At 37.6% G+C, this 19,357-nt stretch overlaps 3 protein-coding genes across 3 annotated transcripts in view; 2 read left to right on the forward strand and 1 right to left on the reverse strand.

The window, feature by feature from the left end:
* Positions 1-874, reverse strand: part of pak1ip1 (PAK1 interacting protein 1) — a 4,537-nt gene extending 3,663 nt beyond the window's left edge. Inside the window, exon 1 of the mRNA XM_024281879.2 lies at positions 150-874. Within this exon, the coding sequence (XP_024137647.1) occupies positions 150-230 (81 nt within the window). The 5' untranslated portion in view covers positions 231-874. The remainder of the gene's footprint in view (positions 1-149) is intronic.
* A 5,177-nt stretch (positions 875-6,051) lies between these two features.
* si:dkey-222f8.3 (uncharacterized protein LOC561722 homolog) lies at positions 6,052-14,190 on the forward strand. Its single transcript, XM_024282045.2, has 7 exons — positions 6,052-6,167; positions 9,106-9,205; positions 9,585-9,696; positions 9,766-9,887; positions 12,653-12,765; positions 13,210-13,363; positions 13,439-14,190. Exons 1-7 carry the CDS (start codon positions 6,157-6,159, stop codon positions 13,697-13,699), a joined length of 873 nt encoding a protein of 290 aa, XP_024137813.1. The 5' UTR covers positions 6,052-6,156; the 3' UTR covers positions 13,700-14,190.
* Positions 14,191-15,398: 1,208 nt separating this feature from the next.
* Positions 15,399-19,357, forward strand: part of cc2d1b (coiled-coil and C2 domain containing 1B) — a 29,143-nt gene continuing 25,184 nt past the window's right edge. Inside the window, exons 1-3 of the mRNA XM_024281413.2 lie at positions 15,399-15,908; positions 15,971-16,109; positions 17,720-17,820. Coding sequence (XP_024137181.1) covers positions 15,846-15,908; positions 15,971-16,109; positions 17,720-17,820 — 303 coding nt within the window. The 5' untranslated portion in view covers positions 15,399-15,845. The remainder of the gene's footprint in view (positions 15,909-15,970; positions 16,110-17,719; positions 17,821-19,357) is intronic.

Genomic DNA, 19,357 nt, shown 5'->3' on the forward strand with positions numbered 1-19,357 from the left:
GTTATATCAATACTATCATCATGTTCAAAGACAGCATCTCTCACAATAATTAAAAACCTAACACATCCATTTAAAGGAACAGACACAATAAATCACATTAAAATAATCGCAATATACTTCATAAACGAGTACTTATCAACTGAACATACTTTTTCACCAGTTTTTACTCGGTAACCAACGATGATCTGCTCGTAGCTTCCAGCCACAAGTCCCAGCACTGCTGCTGCCATGCTCCTCTGCTGCTGGGCTAGCTAGCTAACTCACTTCCTTTAAAAGTATTCTCCTTCTTCTTCAATCGGAATAATGTATCCTGCACTGATAAACAAATGATAAACACGCAAGCTGATGCCTAATTTAGAAAAACGATTTAGAGACCAACGAAATATCTCGCGCTAACTAATAGTCAGCACTACTGCTAGCAACAAACATGTGGAAAAGTCGCGCATGCGCAAAAGCGTTTCTGGGTTTGTTTTGTAGAAGCTTTCAAAATAAAAGCCTGGCTACTAGCATAAAAAACTTGATCGGTTCAAAAACAATTTAAAAGGTCCAATATCTTTTTAAGTGAAAGTATGAACAATAAATAATTTCCCTTTTCATGAGGTTGAACTATGTCTATGTGTAAAATAGCCATTACTTTATATTGCACATTTATAAAAACAAAAACAAATTAACAAAAATAAAATAACATAAAATGCCGGGTGTAAAAACAAACAAAAAACGTCATACAGTGAGTAAATAAAAATAAGATAAAAAAAAAAACATTTAGAATTATTTTATATTGAAAGCAAATTTCAAGAAATTTCACGCCCTTTAAGTTTTTTGAAAAAACGATTGATTGAAAATATAGTTTGGCCTCCACCAGAAATAAAGAAAACTGAAACTGTTTGTGTGATCACTTTATATGTGTTGCTTTTTTTCTTCAAGTATTTTGATCTACCTCTAACTAGATTCATTTTTTGACCAAATGGAAAAGAAAAAAGTAAACTGGGAGTAAGTTTCCTTGAAGGAGTTGGCAAATGGGCCTTAACCCTTAGCAAACACAAGTACACTTGAAGTTTATTTTATTAAGTTTACTTGAGTATAAGTAGGCCATAGCAAGCTTACTATTAAACCAAGAATATGTAGTGTAGGAAGCAGTGGCGGGCCGTGCATTTCACACCTAGGCCTTCAGTAGTGCTCCATCTTAATCAATCCAACCCTCATTAACTATTTTATGGCAATAAAACTTCTAGTGCAGGTACAGCTGCCACACACACACCAAAAGCATAAAAAAATAACCTAATAAAATTTCAATATTTTGTAGGGAGATAGCAACATTTTACTCACCAAAAATCCAGATTATTTAAACACAAAATCCATCCTTTCTATCCTCAAGAAGATTTCAATCACTCTGTCGTGCAGAATCCGTGCGTTTCGCAGATGGAAAGTGTTCCGTGGCTGTGATAAGCTGGAAAAGGCTGCATGCGGGAAATGTTCTGGTATTCCTGAAGCCTCTCGTGGTCCAGGAGGGAGACAAACATCAGTTTTTGTGATCGATCAAGGTCTGTGTCTGGAAAATAATATTTGCGCGAGGATTTTGCGCTGCACGCGCCCGCGGTGCGTTCAGGAGCCTCGTAGATTTCAGCTTCACTCCCGCTCAACGGAGTCACGGAACTCCTTTACCCGTGCCAGACAAAACTGTGCCACAACTTTACCCAGACATTCATTTTCCACCAAAAATCAGACGATGAGACGCTTTCCACTGGTAACATCTTCAAACCTGACACGCCGCTCCTCGGCACCTGTGTCCGTCAGCAGAACCAGAGCGAGCTGCGAGCTGTCCAATCAAAGCTCGTGAAAATCCTGACGTTTCCGTGGGCCTTCTAGCTGGCCTAGCACGTGGTCTCCTCCAGATCTGATTGGTTGAAGCAACAGTTTGGTCGACAATTATTTTATGCTACAGGGCCCGCAGAACTGATTGTGAAGGCCTCCAGGCAGATTTCTTTGACCCTAGCAACAAATGGTGCTGCAATGTGATTGGTTAATGCTTAAATAGGAAAATACACGTCTGGAAGCAGCGCAACCAGGGAGACAGCAATGAAAGGACGAAGACAGAGCATTTGGAATTATAGAATACGTATTCACGGAAATAAATAATAATTAATATCAGTCTGTGATTCAGATATTTTTAGGCCAGCAGAGAAGGCCTTGCAGGCCCTGACGGCCCGCCACTGGTAGGAAGTATACTGACTAATTATTTCTTCAGACTAAATTGGAGCATTTATATTGCTTCTGAAAACTAATTACTGACTTGTTGAACAATAATAGCCATTTAGCATATTCCATACTTAAAATGTCTGGTGCGTCTCCATATTTTGCATTAGACAAATAAGGAATCAAACCACTAAAGCCAATTTAAAGACGTTTCAGGCTTTGTCAGTTGTAAAAAGCTTGCATGTTTTCTATCTTTGACCAGTAGGGGTCCTCTGTGTACCATTGTAACTCCTGGATTGACAGTGAACTCCAAAGTCTAAGCATCAGTTTCCATTTGAACCTTCAAATCACTGTTTAAACCAAAGAGAGAGACACTTTTGAAAAGAAATGATCTAAAAGCCAGGCTGAAATCTTCCACAATCCACACTGACACACCAAAGAGAGACAGTCTTTTGAACAGATGAGACAAAACTGGAACTTTTTGGCTGATGGCTAATTTGATCCATGCTCACACACAATTAAAGCGTATGAAGAAAAGAAAACTGTCTTGATTATAATACAGGCTGTCTTTAATCTATACACGTTCAATGAAAATTTAAACCTGTGACCTGAATACAAATGTGCTGCCTGCTGTCTGAAAGCTTGGCCTCACTTAAAGATAATGGGTTTTCCAACACGATACTGACCCAAAATGCAAATGGATAAGAGCCCCAAGAATGTCTAAGAAATAATGATTATAATGTGAAGATGTGTCCGTCTGAACATCTATGAAAGGAGATGAAAGACGCCTTCTGGAAAAGATTTCCTCAAACCTGACTCCATTGAAGCATTGCTAACAAGCATTTAAGCTTATATCCATCCTGTCATGCCTGGCCAAAGTCTTAGAAATGTTGGTTCATTAGATGCATTTATAGGTCTGGCCAAGGTAAACCATTTAGTTATATTGCAGATGATCTCCAGCACTGATCTATCCATAAGTTGCATCATATGACTAAAGTCAGAAAACTTCATGTGAGACTCTCTCATCATCTCAAAGGGAGTACCCCAAGGATCCGTCTTGGGCCCAACTTTGTTCTCCTTCTATGTAAATAATGTGGCCAAAGCCACATGTGCCTCTCTGATACACCTCTATGCTGACGATACCATCATTTACCCATCTGGTCCTTCACTCAACTCCACTGCATCCATCCTCCAACTTGGCCACGCTTCTGTGGAGAAGTAATTCCATGATCTTCATCTCCATCTCAACTCCAAGAAGTTTAAATGTGTTTTATTGAACCAGAAGAATACTGTTCACACCCTACCACTGTGAACTTTAGAAACCGTAGAAACTGATCGGTCGGTCCTCTCTCCACACCAGATGACTTAATCACTGGCGTCTTCTCATTCACAAATCTCTACCAGGGAAGACATCGCAATACCTCTCCATCGTTCCCCATTGTTCCCATAACAACCACCATCTGAGGTCCAACAATCTCATTTCACTTTCCATTCCCAGAGTCTGCACAGTCTTTTGTCAGAATTCAATTCATTAGGCTGCAGCAAATGACTGGAAGTTTCTCCAAAACTCCCTTAAACTTACCGTTCTTCCATCACACCATTTATTTAAGCAGAAATGGAAACCGTCCATAGATGACTGCTGGACATGCTGACACCCCCCCCCCCGCCCCCTGTGTCTATATAGGCTGTTATTTTGTTCTTTGTCTATTTTTGTTTTTGTGTATTTTAATTCTACTGGGACCTCTTGCCAGGTCCTCATTGTAAATGAGAAATTGTTCTAAACTGATCCTCCTGATAAAGTAAAATAAAAACATACTGTTCGTTGACAAGAACAGAAGACTTACTGAAAATAGTTTGATGACCTTTAAATGTATTTTTTGCTGATTTTCTGTTCATTTGTTATAATTTTTACTAATTAATGGGATTTTTAGTGAGCATTGTGTTTTTTTTAACAACCAGAGGAGTAACAATTATTTTTGTCTGTTTATATACCTGTATATTTTATAGGAAGATATTTGTAGCATTCATCTATTTCAGTTCATTCGTGTATAACTGTACACGTGTTCACTTAAAATGTGTGAGATGTGATGTCATCATAGGAACTTTACTTTTGTTTCTTAAGCTCATTAGAATATTTAAACTTAATCTTCAACATATACAAAACAGAACCCAAGATATTTAACACAATAATGGCAGAAATTACAAACAAGATGAAACTTTAAATAAATGCAGAGGAGGTGGTCTGTGGACTGTTGGAGAAAATAAATCCTTTAGCACTTTATTTACAGAGACCATGACAGGAAAACCCGTCCCCCAGGCCTGATTATAGACCAAATCTATCCTGTAATCAGTGAGTTTCAACTCTGAAGTCAGAAGTGATCACGCTGGCAGATGTTTCGCACTGATGAAAGCACACAGGATGCTGCTAACGTCTCTGACTGAAAATTAAATCAGTGACCTTTCACCTGAACAGGATCCAAAGCTGGAGCAGTTGTTTTTATTTCAATGTTCCATGAAGGTGACGGATCCAGGTGACACTGTCTTCAAGTTGAAACATGACATCTGGATTCATATCTTCTCTCGTCAATCCGGATAACATAACTCAAATTCAAGACTTCTATGAATTCAAAATCACCTGAGATATTCTCAGACTGACATAGTTTTCTAGATGTTTGATGGCTCCAGTGTTACCTTCCTTTTTTTAAAAAATGTGATTCTTTGTCTAGATTTAATCATGTCATCATTTATTCTGAATTTTCCCAGCTCCTCTGCTCGCTTTATTTATTATGAATGACCCAAATGCAGGAGATAACCTTGATATTAGTAGCTTGATCAATAAATACGATAAAAGAAGACTAAAATAAAATTTTACCCAAGGTGCAACAAAATAAAAAAAAACATTATCTGACCAAAGGAGGGAAGTTCGGGTGTTTGAATTTACTTCATAAGTGTATTCAATTCTCTGAAATCATCAATCAGTTCCTCCTGCTGCAAAAGTTTTTTGGTATTCAACCATGAAGCGGTTTAACGGTGAAAAAAGCAAATACTGCTATCTATAAATACTGTATTCATCATAAATTAACAGAACTTTCACTTAATTATTACATCAAATGTATCCAGTCAAAGATACATCGAGGAGATTTAAAATGAACATACGTAGATAAGTCTTGTGTTTTTTGTCACTTGAGTAGAGACACATTTTCATTTATTCTTTCACTGTTTTTACAACAGAAAATGTTGGTGTGATGTTGAAGATTTTATCATAACACAACTGAATGTTAATATAAGAATTAATATTTTTGATGTTGTGTTACATTTTGATTCATAAAGTTTATCCAGTAATTTATTTTTTTTATTCAATTGTTTCTTTTTTGGGGGAAATTCCATATTCAGAAATGTAAATGATCAAATTCACAACCCTATTTTGATTTATTTTATCTGGACTTGAAATCGTATAAAATTATAGAAAATCTGAATGCTTCAAGAACATTTAATATTTTAACAAAACTGCATAATTTTTTAACTTTTTTGAGTTTAAATATATATATAGTAACCCCCTGGTTTGTTAAAGTTGCGTGTTGATGTGCCGATTACACTTATTTATAGTGTTTTCTGTTACCAATCGTTAAAAAAATAAAGAATAATTAAAAAAAAGTTTATTCATTCATAAACTGTTTTATTCTTCCTGAGTAGAGAGAAGCATTTAATATATATATATATATTTTAAATTGGTATTGGTGTCACGGTTGACCAAACTCTCAGGTCTTTACACCACGGTGGAGCAGTATTACAACCTTTAGACCTGCCCATGAAGCGTCCGAGGGGAGGGGCTTGGCCTTCCATCTGCTCTCTGATTGGTTAATCCTCCTAGAACGGGCTTGATTGGCATCCAGCATGACTGCTTACACGTCACTGCGGGTTTTCTGAGAAGATTTCGAGTAACGTTTTTCACTGAAACAAACAATGGCTAGAAGGTAAGTCTGGTTCTGTAACACTAGTCTCCTGAAACAATTACTAAATGTTCCTACTTTAACTGCAGCTTTGATGTTAAACTGTTCTAACAACTTTTTTTTTAGTAGAAACGTTTTCCTCATTTTTATTTATAAAGTAAAACTTATGAGTTAATGCTCCAGACAGTAAGTCGTGTATTTGGGTGAAGTTTTCCGGTTTGATTGGTGGATTTCGGCTGTTCTGGCGGTTGTGTCTGTGCGTGATTCTAACCCAGGCTGTGCGTGTTTTCACGCATGTGCGGGGGGATTTCGGGAAACGAAAGAGTTTCTGTCTCACTCACTGCTGCATTTTCACGAGGCTTGGGGATGTGCGTTCCGAATCCTGTTTGGGTTCATGTTTGATGTAATGATGTGAATAAAATAGACATGATGGCATGAATCAAAGGCGTGGTCCTCCTAAGGATGAAGCTGCTGTCTCTTCCTGTTGCTACTTCCCTGTTAGGGTTTATTATCACCAACAAAGGAACATCATTGTGCTATTATGACAACTATTATACAATATGAACAATATGTGTAGCATAGGATCCATCTGTTTACTCCACTGCTTAGATCACATGTGTCAAAGTTAAGGCCCGTTCGCCGGATCCGGCCCGTCAGGTAATTCTATCTGATTCCAGATCATTTTATTTTATATTAATGGCCTGATGTTATCTTGCGCTTATTTCTAACTTGTATAATTTTGACCAAATATATTTTTATGGAGACTAAAATATTGAAAGTTATTTAACGTTTAGGTTGATTTATTCTGGAATAACATTCCTACCTTTTATTATTCATAATTATCTTAAAAAGTTAGAGTTTTAAAGTTAAAAAAAGTGGAATGTTTATAGCTTTTTGGAATATTTGCTAAGATTTTTAGGCTATTTTGGAGTTTAGCTAACATTTCAGCTACATGCTAGCTGTTTTGGGTAATTTAGGCTTTTTTTCAGTTTTTTTAGGATGCTTTGACATTTAGCTACTTTTTCAGCTAACCTAATTTTTTTGTTTTGTTTTTTAGGCTAATTTGGCATTTAGCTTCAACATTTTCAGTTATGAGCTTCAGTGTTTTTAGCTATCAATTTCAGCATCAAATTCAGCTTACAGCATTCACACTAGCATTATCGCATGTAATGCTATATGTCTAGTCAATAATTATGTTAAAAAGATACGGTTTTGAAGTTTAAAAATTTTAGTTTTAGAGTGTTCAATAAATGTTTATCCTGTTCGGCCCACAACCTCAGGTGTGTTTTGGATTTTGGCCCCTGTGTGATTGAGTTTGACACCCCCGGCTTAGAGCATGGATTTTTAATGCAAACATCTTTTTTTTAAGTGATTTACTCAAACAAGTTCTATTAAATATACGTTGGTTCTGGGGACAATCATCTTTAATACTGGGAAGGATGCTGGGCAGCTTTTTGCAATAAGTGGCGAAGAATGAAAACTATTTAAAGACCGACTAATGAATTGATGTTTTTAACATGCTCTTGAAGCATATTTGTCATGGTGGAGGACATATATAAAGAAAATTAAGCATTAAATTACATTTCTGTGCATTTCTTTATTCAAATCTTGGGAATTAAGTGCAGTTGAAACAATGTTGTTTGAAAAAGATCGCATTTGTGACATAGAAAGTATGCTGAGCAGCCCAAAAGCTTCCTGCTCCGCTCCATTATGATTCATCCGCTTGTTGACGAATAGTTCCATGAACGTCTTTGTTTCCTCGTCTGAGCTGGAATCTGGATCTAAACTACATCTAGATAGCTTCAACGTTCCTTGCAACTTCTATTGGACCAGTAATGTTAGGTTGGGGTTGTTGAGAGGCTGTAAGCTAGTAGGAGAGCGTGAAAACAGAGGGATGATGGGAAATGAAGGCATACTCTTCCCACTAAAAGTCCTGGAGGTAAAAATCTGATAAACTCCTGCAATTCTGCAGAAACTATGTCCCAGATAACGACATAGATTTTTAGAAATTCTGTCTAAAAACCACTTAATCAAAATTAAAAGACCTCTGGGAACATGACAACAGATCAAAAAATGAGTGGGACTGTACAGTAAGATTGTATTACGTCAACATTCAACAAGCTAAATTAGAATGTCTGGTTATACACCACTGTACACACAATTGTTTGCTGTTGCAGCTTTGTGTCTTAAAGTAGAGATTCTATACATTTTCTAAACGTTTGCCTGTTAATACATCAGACATTTTTAGAGGACAGTTTGGGTTATTCATTGAATGAAATGCAGCTTCAGGTTTCAGTTTATCCTGAAGACAGAGCTAGCACTGTTTTCACAGCTTTCAAGAGTTTGATGGAAGTACTGAAGTTTTCCACTGCAGTTCTCTAAATGAAATATTTCTTGTCCAGAGATGTCGGTGTACATGCTGTTTGAGTGTCGCTTAGCTGAAAGCATGTGTAGGCTGTGTCCATCCATCCATCCATCTTCTTGACCGCTTTGTCCCTTTCGGGGTCGCGGGGGTGCCGGAGCCTATCCCGGCTACTGAAGGGCGAAGGCGGGGTACACCCTGGACAGGTCGCCAGTCTGTCGCAGGGCCTCAATCACACACCCATTCACTCTCACATTCACACCTAGGGGCAATTTTAGAGTCACCAATTAACCTATGAAGCATGTTTTTGGACGGTGGGAGGAAGCCGGAGTCCCCGGAGAAAACCCACGCATGCACGGGGAGAACATGCAAACTCCACACAGAAAGGTCCCAGCCGGGATTCGAACCGGGGCCTTCTCGCTGTGAGGCGAGAGCGCTAACCACTGCGCCACCGTGCAGCCCCCTAGGCTGTGTCCTTTAATTCAATTAAGCAACTGTAGAAAATAGATTACATTTATGGTGGAATATAGCAAATGTTACCTGTGTAGAGAAAGGAAGAAAAGAAAAGATTGATCAGTCTTTGTCTGTTTATTTTCACAGTAATAAAGCCGATCGGGAGCTCACGGAGGTGTTTAATCAGCTGTGGGCCCTCGACACTAACCGTCTGACGCCAGGCACTGATTACGTCATCTCTCTTCAGGTTAGTGCTATCAGCGTGCCACACCTTATTTGGATTGCAAAGCACTTGAACACAGTAAATGGAAAACAACCTTTAAACCAAGTTACCCTTAGAATGAGATCACACATGTTCTGAATTTTGCCACAAGCTTGTCTTCTCTTTTTTGGGCTGTCATGATGATGGAGTTGTGCAAGGCTTTTATTTAACGGAAGTTTCGAAATAATTTGATTTGCACAACTGGAAGGATTAAGCACAGGTTTTCTTTTTACTGGATGTTGCTAAAGAGGCAGCTGAGTCAGGTTTTTGTGTTCTCTGATCTGCTTGTCAAACAGTCCCAGTGTCTGTGTCTATGATAAAACAATGTTGGTGGTCAAGTCAACACTGAAGTTGTGTGTTTCAGGGCAAAGCGGGTTATGTGGCTCAAGGCAGCAACAATGCCAGAGATCGGGCCCACGCTCCACTCTTCTCATACGTCAATGAGGAAAAGCTGAAGAGCATTGAGACGTATGCACGTGAGTGTCAGCTCTAGGTTTTACTTTACTGTCGGTGAGTTGTCTTGACCATGTGCTGTCTTTATCTAGACTTTATCAACTTGCTGGACAACTATGAGTCTTCCACTGGCGTGTCAGAGACTGTTACTACAGAGGAACTCAAAGAGAACCGACTCTTCATCGATGCCATCATGGAGACGGACGTCATGAAGGTACAGAAGCTTTATGACCGTCACTTTGAACTCTCAATGCAGTGATCCTGCTCAGCAGCTGCTTACACTTCTGCTTATTTAGTCCAGAAACCTCCAGGCATTTCCTTCATCTGCAGTATTAAAGAAGACTGGCTTATTTATTAGATAGTAAACAATGATGGGCATCAATATTCAACAATTTCAAATGAAAACTTTAGTAAATGACAATTTTTGCATTAAAAAAAAGTTCCTAGTAGTGTTTTAACTATGACTCTAAAGTTTTCAACCAAAATCCCAAAACCTAAATGTCTTTAAAAGCAATTTTTAATGTTGATCTGAAGCCTCTGTTTCCAAAATCGCCTCTGAGGGGGCGTGGCTTTTGGAAGAAGATACCATCTTCTCTTCTCCAGAACCTGAACTAGACACTAGGAACAGATGAGGGTTTAGTGCATGTGCAGCAGAGCTGTTGATGGAAAGAAGATCATTCATTCAAACAGAGTCTGTCCAAGACAGTTTGATTGATTTAAAAGGAGAAATACTCGGAAATGAAAAAAGAAAATGATTCTTTATTACATTTGTTCTCTTTAAATAAAAAAATGCCACATAGTCATGTTAAAAACTCAAAAAACAGAATTTTCATCTGAGGGGGACTTTAAGGAATTGGTAAACCAAATAGAAAAATAAAAGCCAAACATATTAGAAGTAGTTGACACATTTCACTGGACTGTTGGCCTTTTACCTAAGTAGATTTTTTAATGTAAAAAACGTGTGACTCGCCTATATAACAATAAGAAAACAGTTACAGACTTCACTACCTTTGGCTGAAACAGTGTTAGCTAACAGCAGTTCTTCTGGAGGGGATTTCACTGAATCTGGATTTGATTTATTTCAAGGAATCTGTAAGGACGAGGCGGAGGCGTGTGGATCCATGTGGAACTGTTTTAATAGTGAAGTTGCACAAAACAAGAAAATGAGCTTCGAAGTCAAAACAGGCCTGGGTAAAGCCCAGGGACGAGGCGGAAGACGAGAAAAACAGGCAGAAGGTCAAAACACGGACAGGGAATCAAAAAGTAAATGCTTAGACTGAACGTAAGATAACAACAATTCAAGAATACGCAACGAAGACAATAAGAGGGAGGAATATAAACAGTCTGGGTGATGACGGGATGGGAGTCAGCTGGTGAGAACTTGAACTGGAGACTGATGCATGATGGGAAGGTGAGCTAGTATTCTGCTGAGCTCTCTCTGGTGGTCGGAGGAGGGCATGTATGGCTGAGTCCTGACAGGATCAAAACAAACAAACAAACAAACATGAAACTAAAAAGGACAAAGAAAACAGATCCATCTAAATCAAACATATGGTGATTTGTCATGATTTGATTGGAAAATAAAAAAAATAAAGTTAAAAGAGATACATATAATTACATACTCATGTAAATGGTCCCATAATAATGATAATGATTATTTTCAATCATTAATAGACATATTTGCACTTATACAACAATACAAGACACGTTGAAACCATTAAATGAGAAATCTGTCAAGAAGGATTTAATTAATTGCTAATTATTATTATTATTATTAAAGTAATTAAACTATTCCAGAAGTCATTATACATAGCAAAGCCCAAGTATCCAAATAGAGATCTTATAGTTGTCATTAAAAAGATGATTACAAAACCCCAGAGATTATTATTACTTCCAGTATCAAAGTGGAGTGATAAGTGATTATGATTAGTAAAGATTATTGCTTTATTCATCATTAATAAAAGCTAAAAGTCAGTATCCTTGTCACAGTTTAATCAAGTTACAGCTGTAGTTGTGATGTTCAATAAAAGTCCATATCATTGACGTATATAAAGATGGACAAAGCATCTGTGATGTCACCCTTACCTCCAGTTCCAACAAAATAAAGTCAATTCAGTCGCCATTTTGGAACCAGATGACATTAGTAAGCAGTGATTGGTCCGAGTCGGTCTGAGTCAACGTTTCTATGGTAACCACTCTCGCGAATCAGGAGTGAGCTTGTTGGAAAGCCACACCCCTTCCACTGAAAGAGGCTCAGGAGAATCTAGTGTTTCAAATGTTCGAGGTGGGGGCCAGCCGGCACCACATGCCCCTATTGAGGCATCTGATTGGTCACCTAAATAACTAGCAAAAGGAAACAAATATAAAGAAAAAAGTAGGATTATAAAGAACATTTTAAATAAATAAATAGAATGACTGAGTAATAACTATTTACTCCTCTATAGAAGGTTATGGGATTTTGACATCTGGGACCAGCAGGTACTTCCTGTTTGGAACATGAGGGGGGTGGAGATGATCAGTCCAGTTCTCATGGACTGTCAATGGTCCATATTCTGGAGACAGTCCTTACAGCATCTTTTTGGTCAAAGATATGAGTTCCTGAAACTCTCAAGCAAAATAAAATTATTCAACAATTATGTTGCAATATGTTTTTTAAAAATTTGAGGATTTTTTTTGTCAAATTATACTAAACATTTAAGAGCATTTTCTCCTTTTAGGGTCCAGCTTTACACAGAATTGAACAAGATGAAAAATTATAGTGTTGGTGTTTTTTTAGTAGCATAACAAATTATAAAGGCTCACATCTTTGCTGTTTTTACTGTTTTTATTCTACATTGACTCCTAAAACATTGGGGGAGTCCAGATCCCTTTGAAAGGTTTCATTTTCTCTGGCTTTTTTTTACTGAGGCCTTTCGGAAAATAATTATGCTTCATGTAAAATGTATACTTTCGTGATATGACCTGTATTTTTGCTTTCAGTGCACGCACAACTATCTGGTCAGGAAGCGACTGTCTCCCTCAAACCCTCAACAATTCAAGAAACAATTGTATGACATCTGGTTCAAACTCTACCACAGGGACCGGAATGGAGGGTGAGGGCACTGATGCACGGGTTTCATCCTCCACTGAGTGACCCGCTCATGAAAAATACAACGGTTGTGATGGTTTCTCTTCAAAAAGAGGGAAATCCAGCATTGCCTAAGAGAAAATAATGTTTAAAGGAAATCTCTGTAACATTTTTGATGACGTTTGTTGTTATTTCATTCATTAAAAATGGCAATAGTGTAGACTTAAACATCTTCAATTTAACCCCTTTTTCCAGCTGTAAAAAAAAATCACATTTGTTTTTGCTTCTAATTAGTTGCTACATTTAAGGTAATTTTGAAAGGTTAAATGGTTTGTTGCATATTTGCGTCAACAGGCTTGATTCAAAGCTCATTAGTGGAGAACTTTGACATTGTTATCGTTTTACAGTCAATTAAATCTATTATTTGAAGAAGTGAATTCTTAAAACTTGCTGACCTGTTTTGTTTTAGGGAGGATTCCTGTGGATTTGAACACGTGTTTGTTGGAGAGACCAAATATAACCACGAGATCATGGGTCTTCATAACTGGGTCCAGTTCTACCTGCAGGAGAAGCACGGCAATGTCGACTACAAGGGCTACAAAGCCAGACAAAACAAGGACACTGTAAGAATGCCACACAAGGTTCTTGATATAGAGGTTTGCACAATTTTAAGAAGATTATTTCCTCTTGTCTGACAGCCTGATGAGGACGACCATGTGCTGAGTCTGCAGTTCAGCTGGAAGGGCCTTGTGAAACCGATGGGTAGCTCCTTCATCGGTGTCAGTCCAGAGTTTGAGGTCGCTCTTTTCACCATCATCTTCCTCATGTCCACTGAGAAAATGACCTCTGTTGAGGTGAAGGTGGACGAGTACGTCCTGGAGCTGGTTGTCTATCGACACGGCCGATCCATCGCCACGTCCTACCCCAAGCTGCTCAGCAGTAACAACAGGGATTTGTAATTTTAACCCAGTCACTCCAGAGCGAATAGCAGTCCTTTGTAACAAACTCATGTTTCTGTTTGACTTTACCATTTATATTGTTAAAAAATTTTAATCTCGTTCTTTTGCACTACACAGAAAAATAAAGTTAAATATGGACTTAATATGAACCTATGGTGGAATGTTCACAACTTTTTGAAGTCACACTCCAGTCATCTTCTGATATAATTTCAAAGTGTTCCCAGTTTTTTTTTTACTATGATCATGCTGTTTTTAGCCACAATCATTTTCTAGTACGGTTTCTGCAGAGTGGTTGGAGCTCATCAGATATTCACCTCTGAGAGTAAGCCTTCCTTTAGTTCCCATCATCTTTTTGTTGACAAGCCCTCCCGCTAGCTTACAGCCCCTAACAACCCCCACGTAATATTACTGCTGCAGAAAAAATGCTGAGCAATATCAGAGCTATCCAGCCGTACAGTTTTGATCCAGATTCCAGTTCAGACGAGGAAAACGAAGACGTTCATGGATCTATTTGTCTGCAAGTGGATTCATCAGAATGGAGCGGAGCAGGGAGCTCGTAGCCCCCGATTTTAGTTTCTACATAACAAATAGAAGATTATTCAAAATTGCATTTTTATACCTGCTCCTGATTTTCCATATTTGAATAAAGCAATACTCAGAAATGCATTTTTAATGTTAATTTTCTTTTTACAAATGTCCTCCAAGAAAAAAACTGTACAAGAAAATTTATCAAAAAAACATCAAAAACATAATTTTCATTGGAGTGGGTCTTTAATTAGATTCATCTCATGTTTTAATTTGTTGGAAGAGGTTTGTTTACAACACAGAGAACAGTTTTTTGTTATATTTAATTGCAATACTGTTGTCACTTTTGTGCAACAGAATTATGCTAAGAATTTCTAAAATAATGTTGCACATTTGATGAAAACATTTAATAAAAAGCATTTAAAAAATCCTCCTGTGTATTTGAGTATTTTTTTATCTGAAATGAAAAAGGGGACCTAAAAAATCCTGTTTAATCTGTGTAGTGATTTTTTTTATAAATAAACCTAAGGACCAAATCAACTTCTACCAACAAAAAAAATTAATCTAAAACTATAGATTGTTTTGTTTGGTCACATGTAAACATGTGCGTATGGGGGTGACAGTATGGAAGCGTTTGTGACTCATAATTCCAATTAAAAGTCAATAGTGGAAATTCTTTTTTCATTTTCACTAAGTACCTAAATTACTTGTCTCTTAAATTAAACAAAAACGCAATTCTCCACTCAATTTTTTCATTTTCTTCCTCAACACCACTCATTTTAATTTTTTTTTTTTTATTATTTTTCATTTTATTTAAGAGACATGTAATGCAGTTATATTGGGTATATGAAAAAGCTTGTCTGTTTATGCATTTTGATTTTTAAATGTTATATTTCTAATTGAATTTTGACTAAAGAATTTTTTTGAAAATGAAATATCAAATGGCATTTTCTTTATCATTTCAATTAAGTTACAGAATGAGCTGTGTTGAACAAAAAAATAAAATTTAAAAAAGCCGTTCAGAGGATTTCTTTTTCATTTCATTTAAGAGACAAGTAATTCAAGTACATTTTGAAAATGAAAAAGCATTTCCAACATTGATTTTTATTTTGAATTATGAGTCCCAAACGCTTCCATATGATAAAGCTGTGCATTCCTCCACGGACTAACTTCCTGACAGACATGACTCAGGGCTTACCTAAGTCGCTCCGTCGTTTTGCGCATGCGTACCCAAACAGGGGATGTCAAAGAAACGAAACAGCTCGCTCGGAAACTACAGCCTCATGAAGCGGTGACGAGCAGCTGAAGGTGTGCGGTGTTGTCGCGGTGTTTTATTCTGTTCGCGGTACTCGCCGGCGGTGACCGGAACAGACTCCTTTCGGTTGTCGGGGAAACTTTTTGAGTTGGTCGGGAGAAACATGGTTAGCTAGCAGCTAGCAGAGTGAAGTCGGACGTCAGTTGGCGGGTCGTTGTCAGGAGCCAGCTGACAGTCCATCACATGATTCCAGCGGCGGAAAGCAGAGCCGGAGCCTGAACTTCCTCGTGTTTTCTTCGTGTGTAGTTTTCACCCTTGGGGTGTTCCACGGATCCTTTAGAAACTACAGCATCCGTAAACACCGGCATGTTTGGGAAAAAGAAGAGAGCGCCAATGCCCAAGGGGCAGGGGGCTGCCGCGGCCAAACAGGTAAGACCCACCTGTCTGATCATAGCTACAGCATGGAGGCTGAATGTGATGTGTGCTTTCAGATGGGTCTGTTTGTTGACATGGACCCTGAGGAGATGATGTCAGGCATGGAGGAAAACCTGGACGACCCGGACCTGGAGGCTGAGCTGGCAGCCATTACTGGAGATGCTCCTGCAGGAAGAACGAAGCAGAGGGGCAAGAGTGAGTGTTCTCCTTCCCTCAGGATCTGCAGCAGAGCACATCGTGATGCATCAATGATGACGAGAGGAGCTTGATCCATCACTCTCTCTCCTTCCACCGAAAAGAGATCAATAAATCCACTTCTTGTATTACACAATCTGCATGTTACACTTGTAATATTCAATGTTCATATTCATACTAAACTCATTTCTTCTATATTTATTTTTCCCAATAGCTGTAGATCAGGGGTGTCAAACTCAATCACACAAGGGGCCAAAATCCAAAACACATCTTAGGTCACGGGCCGAACAGGACAAACATTTATTCAACACTCTAAAACTAAAATTTTAAAACTGTAACTTTTTAACATAATTATTAACTAGATATATAGCATTATCTGCGATAATGGTAGTGTGAATGGTGTAAGCTGAATTTAGCCATTGTAGATGCGGAAATTGATAGCTAAAAATGCAGAGGCTGATAGTTTAAAATGCTGAAACTGATAGCAGGCTAAAATATTAGCTAAATGGCAAATTAGCCTACAAAACAAAAAAAAACTTAAGTTAGCCAAAGGAGCTAGCATGTAGCTGAAAAAATAGCTAAGCTTCAAAATAGCCTAAAAACTGAAAAAATCCCAACTTAGGTTAGCCAAAGCAGGTTGCATGTAGCTGAAATATTAGCTAAACTCAAAATCGGCCTTAAAAACAAAAAAACAAAACAAAAAAAAAAAGAAACTTTAGCTAAACCCTGAATCAGCTTAAAAAAGCATACATTAGAAAAAAACTGCTAGCTGAAATATTAGCTAAAATTCAAAATAGCCTAAAAAAAATCTTAGTAAATGCCAAAATAGTCCAAAAAGTTAGCAGAATGCCAATGTTTTAAAACTTTAAACCGTAACTTTTTCACATAATTATAAATAATAAAAAGGCTGGAATATTGTTCAAGAATAAATCAACTTAAACCTTAAATAACTTTTAATATTTTACTCTCCATAAAAATATATTTTGTCAAAATTATACAAGTTAGAAATAAGCACAAGATAACATCGGGTCATTAATAACACAAAAATAAAATGATCTGGAGGGCTGGATAGAAGTAGCCGGAGGGCCAGATCCGGCCCCCGGGCCTAGACTTTGACACATGCTGTAGGTCTTTAGGGCAGGTCTGGGTGACATGCAGGTAAATGAGGTTAAAGGGAAGTGATTTTTTTTTCACTCTGTTTAAGCTAACACTTGTGTTAGCTTAAGTTCACTGACCTTTAAAGAGGTGGAGCTGATGTTTACCTTACACTGCCAGCAGCCACAGCTTTTAGATCCTCCACAGAAAGGTCTCCAGGCGTTCTTTGTGCCTCAGAAGCAGCAGAGAGGAACAGCAGATCTTTGGGAGTGCCACACCTCTCACTCTGACTTCCCCAGACACTGTGGTGGTGTGGTGGAGCTCCATGTCCATAAGTGAATTGAAGTGCTGTTGGGAGTTCTGATCATGAAATGCCCTTGCTCAATTCCTTCTGACTGTTTTACTTTGTATGTTTCTTTTATGGTCAGATACAAGCATTATTATAATTTACTTTTTCTTGCTCTGTGAGAATAATCTGCTTTGGATCAGATAACAGTGGCATGTTTTTGTTGTAGAGCCCCTTCCTATGGAAGACATCGCGAAAATGGCTGAGGAATGCATGAAAGACCTGAATGAAGAGGATGATGATGATGTTGAAGATGATGAAGATCTTTTGGTTGGTGCTTCTCTACATTTTTATAATCCCATTTTTATTCTACCATAGTGTTATTTGTTGTTGCCAGTCAAAAACATTGAATCTAGTGTTTAAATATATTTATTTAGTTTTCAACATTATTTCAACATAAAGACAAACAAACAAACAAATAAATAAATAAATACCCCCCCCCCACCCCCGCTGTCAACAATTACATTGCGGTTGTACTATATTAACGGAGTATATATGTAATATTTATAAATACGCATAACCATATACTTGCACACACATATATACCTATGTACACGTATATATCTGCACCCATATATACATATATATATACATAAATATATACATACACCTACATATAGACAAACATATACCACAACATTTAAATTAAGTTGGAAAATCCTTTCAGACAGGATATAGCATTGAATTCCCTAAAATGATGGAGGGAATAAATAAATAAAAAATAAATTATAATAATTATAATGATGGAAAAAAAGAAGTACACAAACAAACAACTACCTGATGAATAGGAAAGATGAATAAATGGATCAAAAGGATTAAAAGAAAAGCATATTCATTCCGTTATCTTTGTAGATGGATTATTGACAAAGTTCAAAAAGTGATTCCACACTTTATAAAATTTTTGCTCCGAGCCCTTCAGAGTGTATCTCATTTTCTCGAGCTTGAGATGAAACAAAACATCTTTAACCCAGTGCGACACATTTGGTGGTTCAGTGTCTTTCCATTTAAGCAGGATTAAACGTCGTGCTAATAGTGAGGAGAAAGCAATAATCTTGTGACCTCCAGAGGGTAGAGATAGCCTATCGTCACAAATCCCAAAAAGTAGCATCAGTGGGCATGGTGAAACGTTAAATCCAAAAATAGAAGTGTAGGCTTGACTAATACCTTCCCAGAAACACTGTATACGGGGGCATGACCAAAACATATGAATCAGAGTTGCGTCCGCTTGTTTACACCTATCACACGTAGGGTCAGTTTGTGGAAACATTTTTGACAGTTTAGCTTTAGAAAGATGAGCGCGGTGAACTATTTTGAACTGTATGAGGCAGTGTCTTGCACACATCGAAGAATAATTGATTTTTAATAGAATGTTATCCCAGATTGCGTCACTAATGGAGATTTGAAGATCTTGCTCCCAAGCTAGCTTAATATTTTGCATAGAAGGGGGCAGACAGGAAACTGATTTAAGCATTTTAGTAATTGACTTACTCTGAGTGGGATTGAAACAAAAAATATCATCCATTACATTCTTAGATGGTTTGTTTGGAAAACCTGAAATGGACGTAGCAATAAAATGACGAACCTGAAGGTAACGGAAGAAATGTGTGGCTGGCAAACTATAGCTGTTAGATAATTGTTGAAAAGATACAAATTGATTTTCAAAAAATAGTTGGTTAAAAGTTGTGATACCCCCATTAAGCCATTCCTGAAATGTAGCGTCCAATATTGAGGGTGCAAAGAAGTAGTTTGATGCTACCGGAGAGAATAAACTTAATCCTAAATATCCAAAATGTTTTCTGAATTGGTG

This window comes from Oryzias melastigma, linkage group LG17 (assembly GCF_002922805.2).
Source record: "Oryzias melastigma strain HK-1 linkage group LG17, ASM292280v2, whole genome shotgun sequence".
Classification (NCBI taxonomy): Eukaryota; Metazoa; Chordata; class Actinopteri; order Beloniformes; family Adrianichthyidae; genus Oryzias; species Oryzias melastigma.

Excerpts from the sequence above, each read along its gene's own strand:
- si:dkey-222f8.3 (XM_024282045.2), top strand. Across the intron at positions 9,206-9,584 it reads ATTACGTCATCTCTCTTCAG|GGCAAAGCGGGTTATGTGGC; the intron begins GTTAGTGCTATC and ends TGTGTGTTTCAG. Across the intron at positions 9,888-12,652 it reads TGGAGACGGACGTCATGAAG|TGCACGCACAACTATCTGGT; the intron begins GTACAGAAGCTT and ends TTTTGCTTTCAG.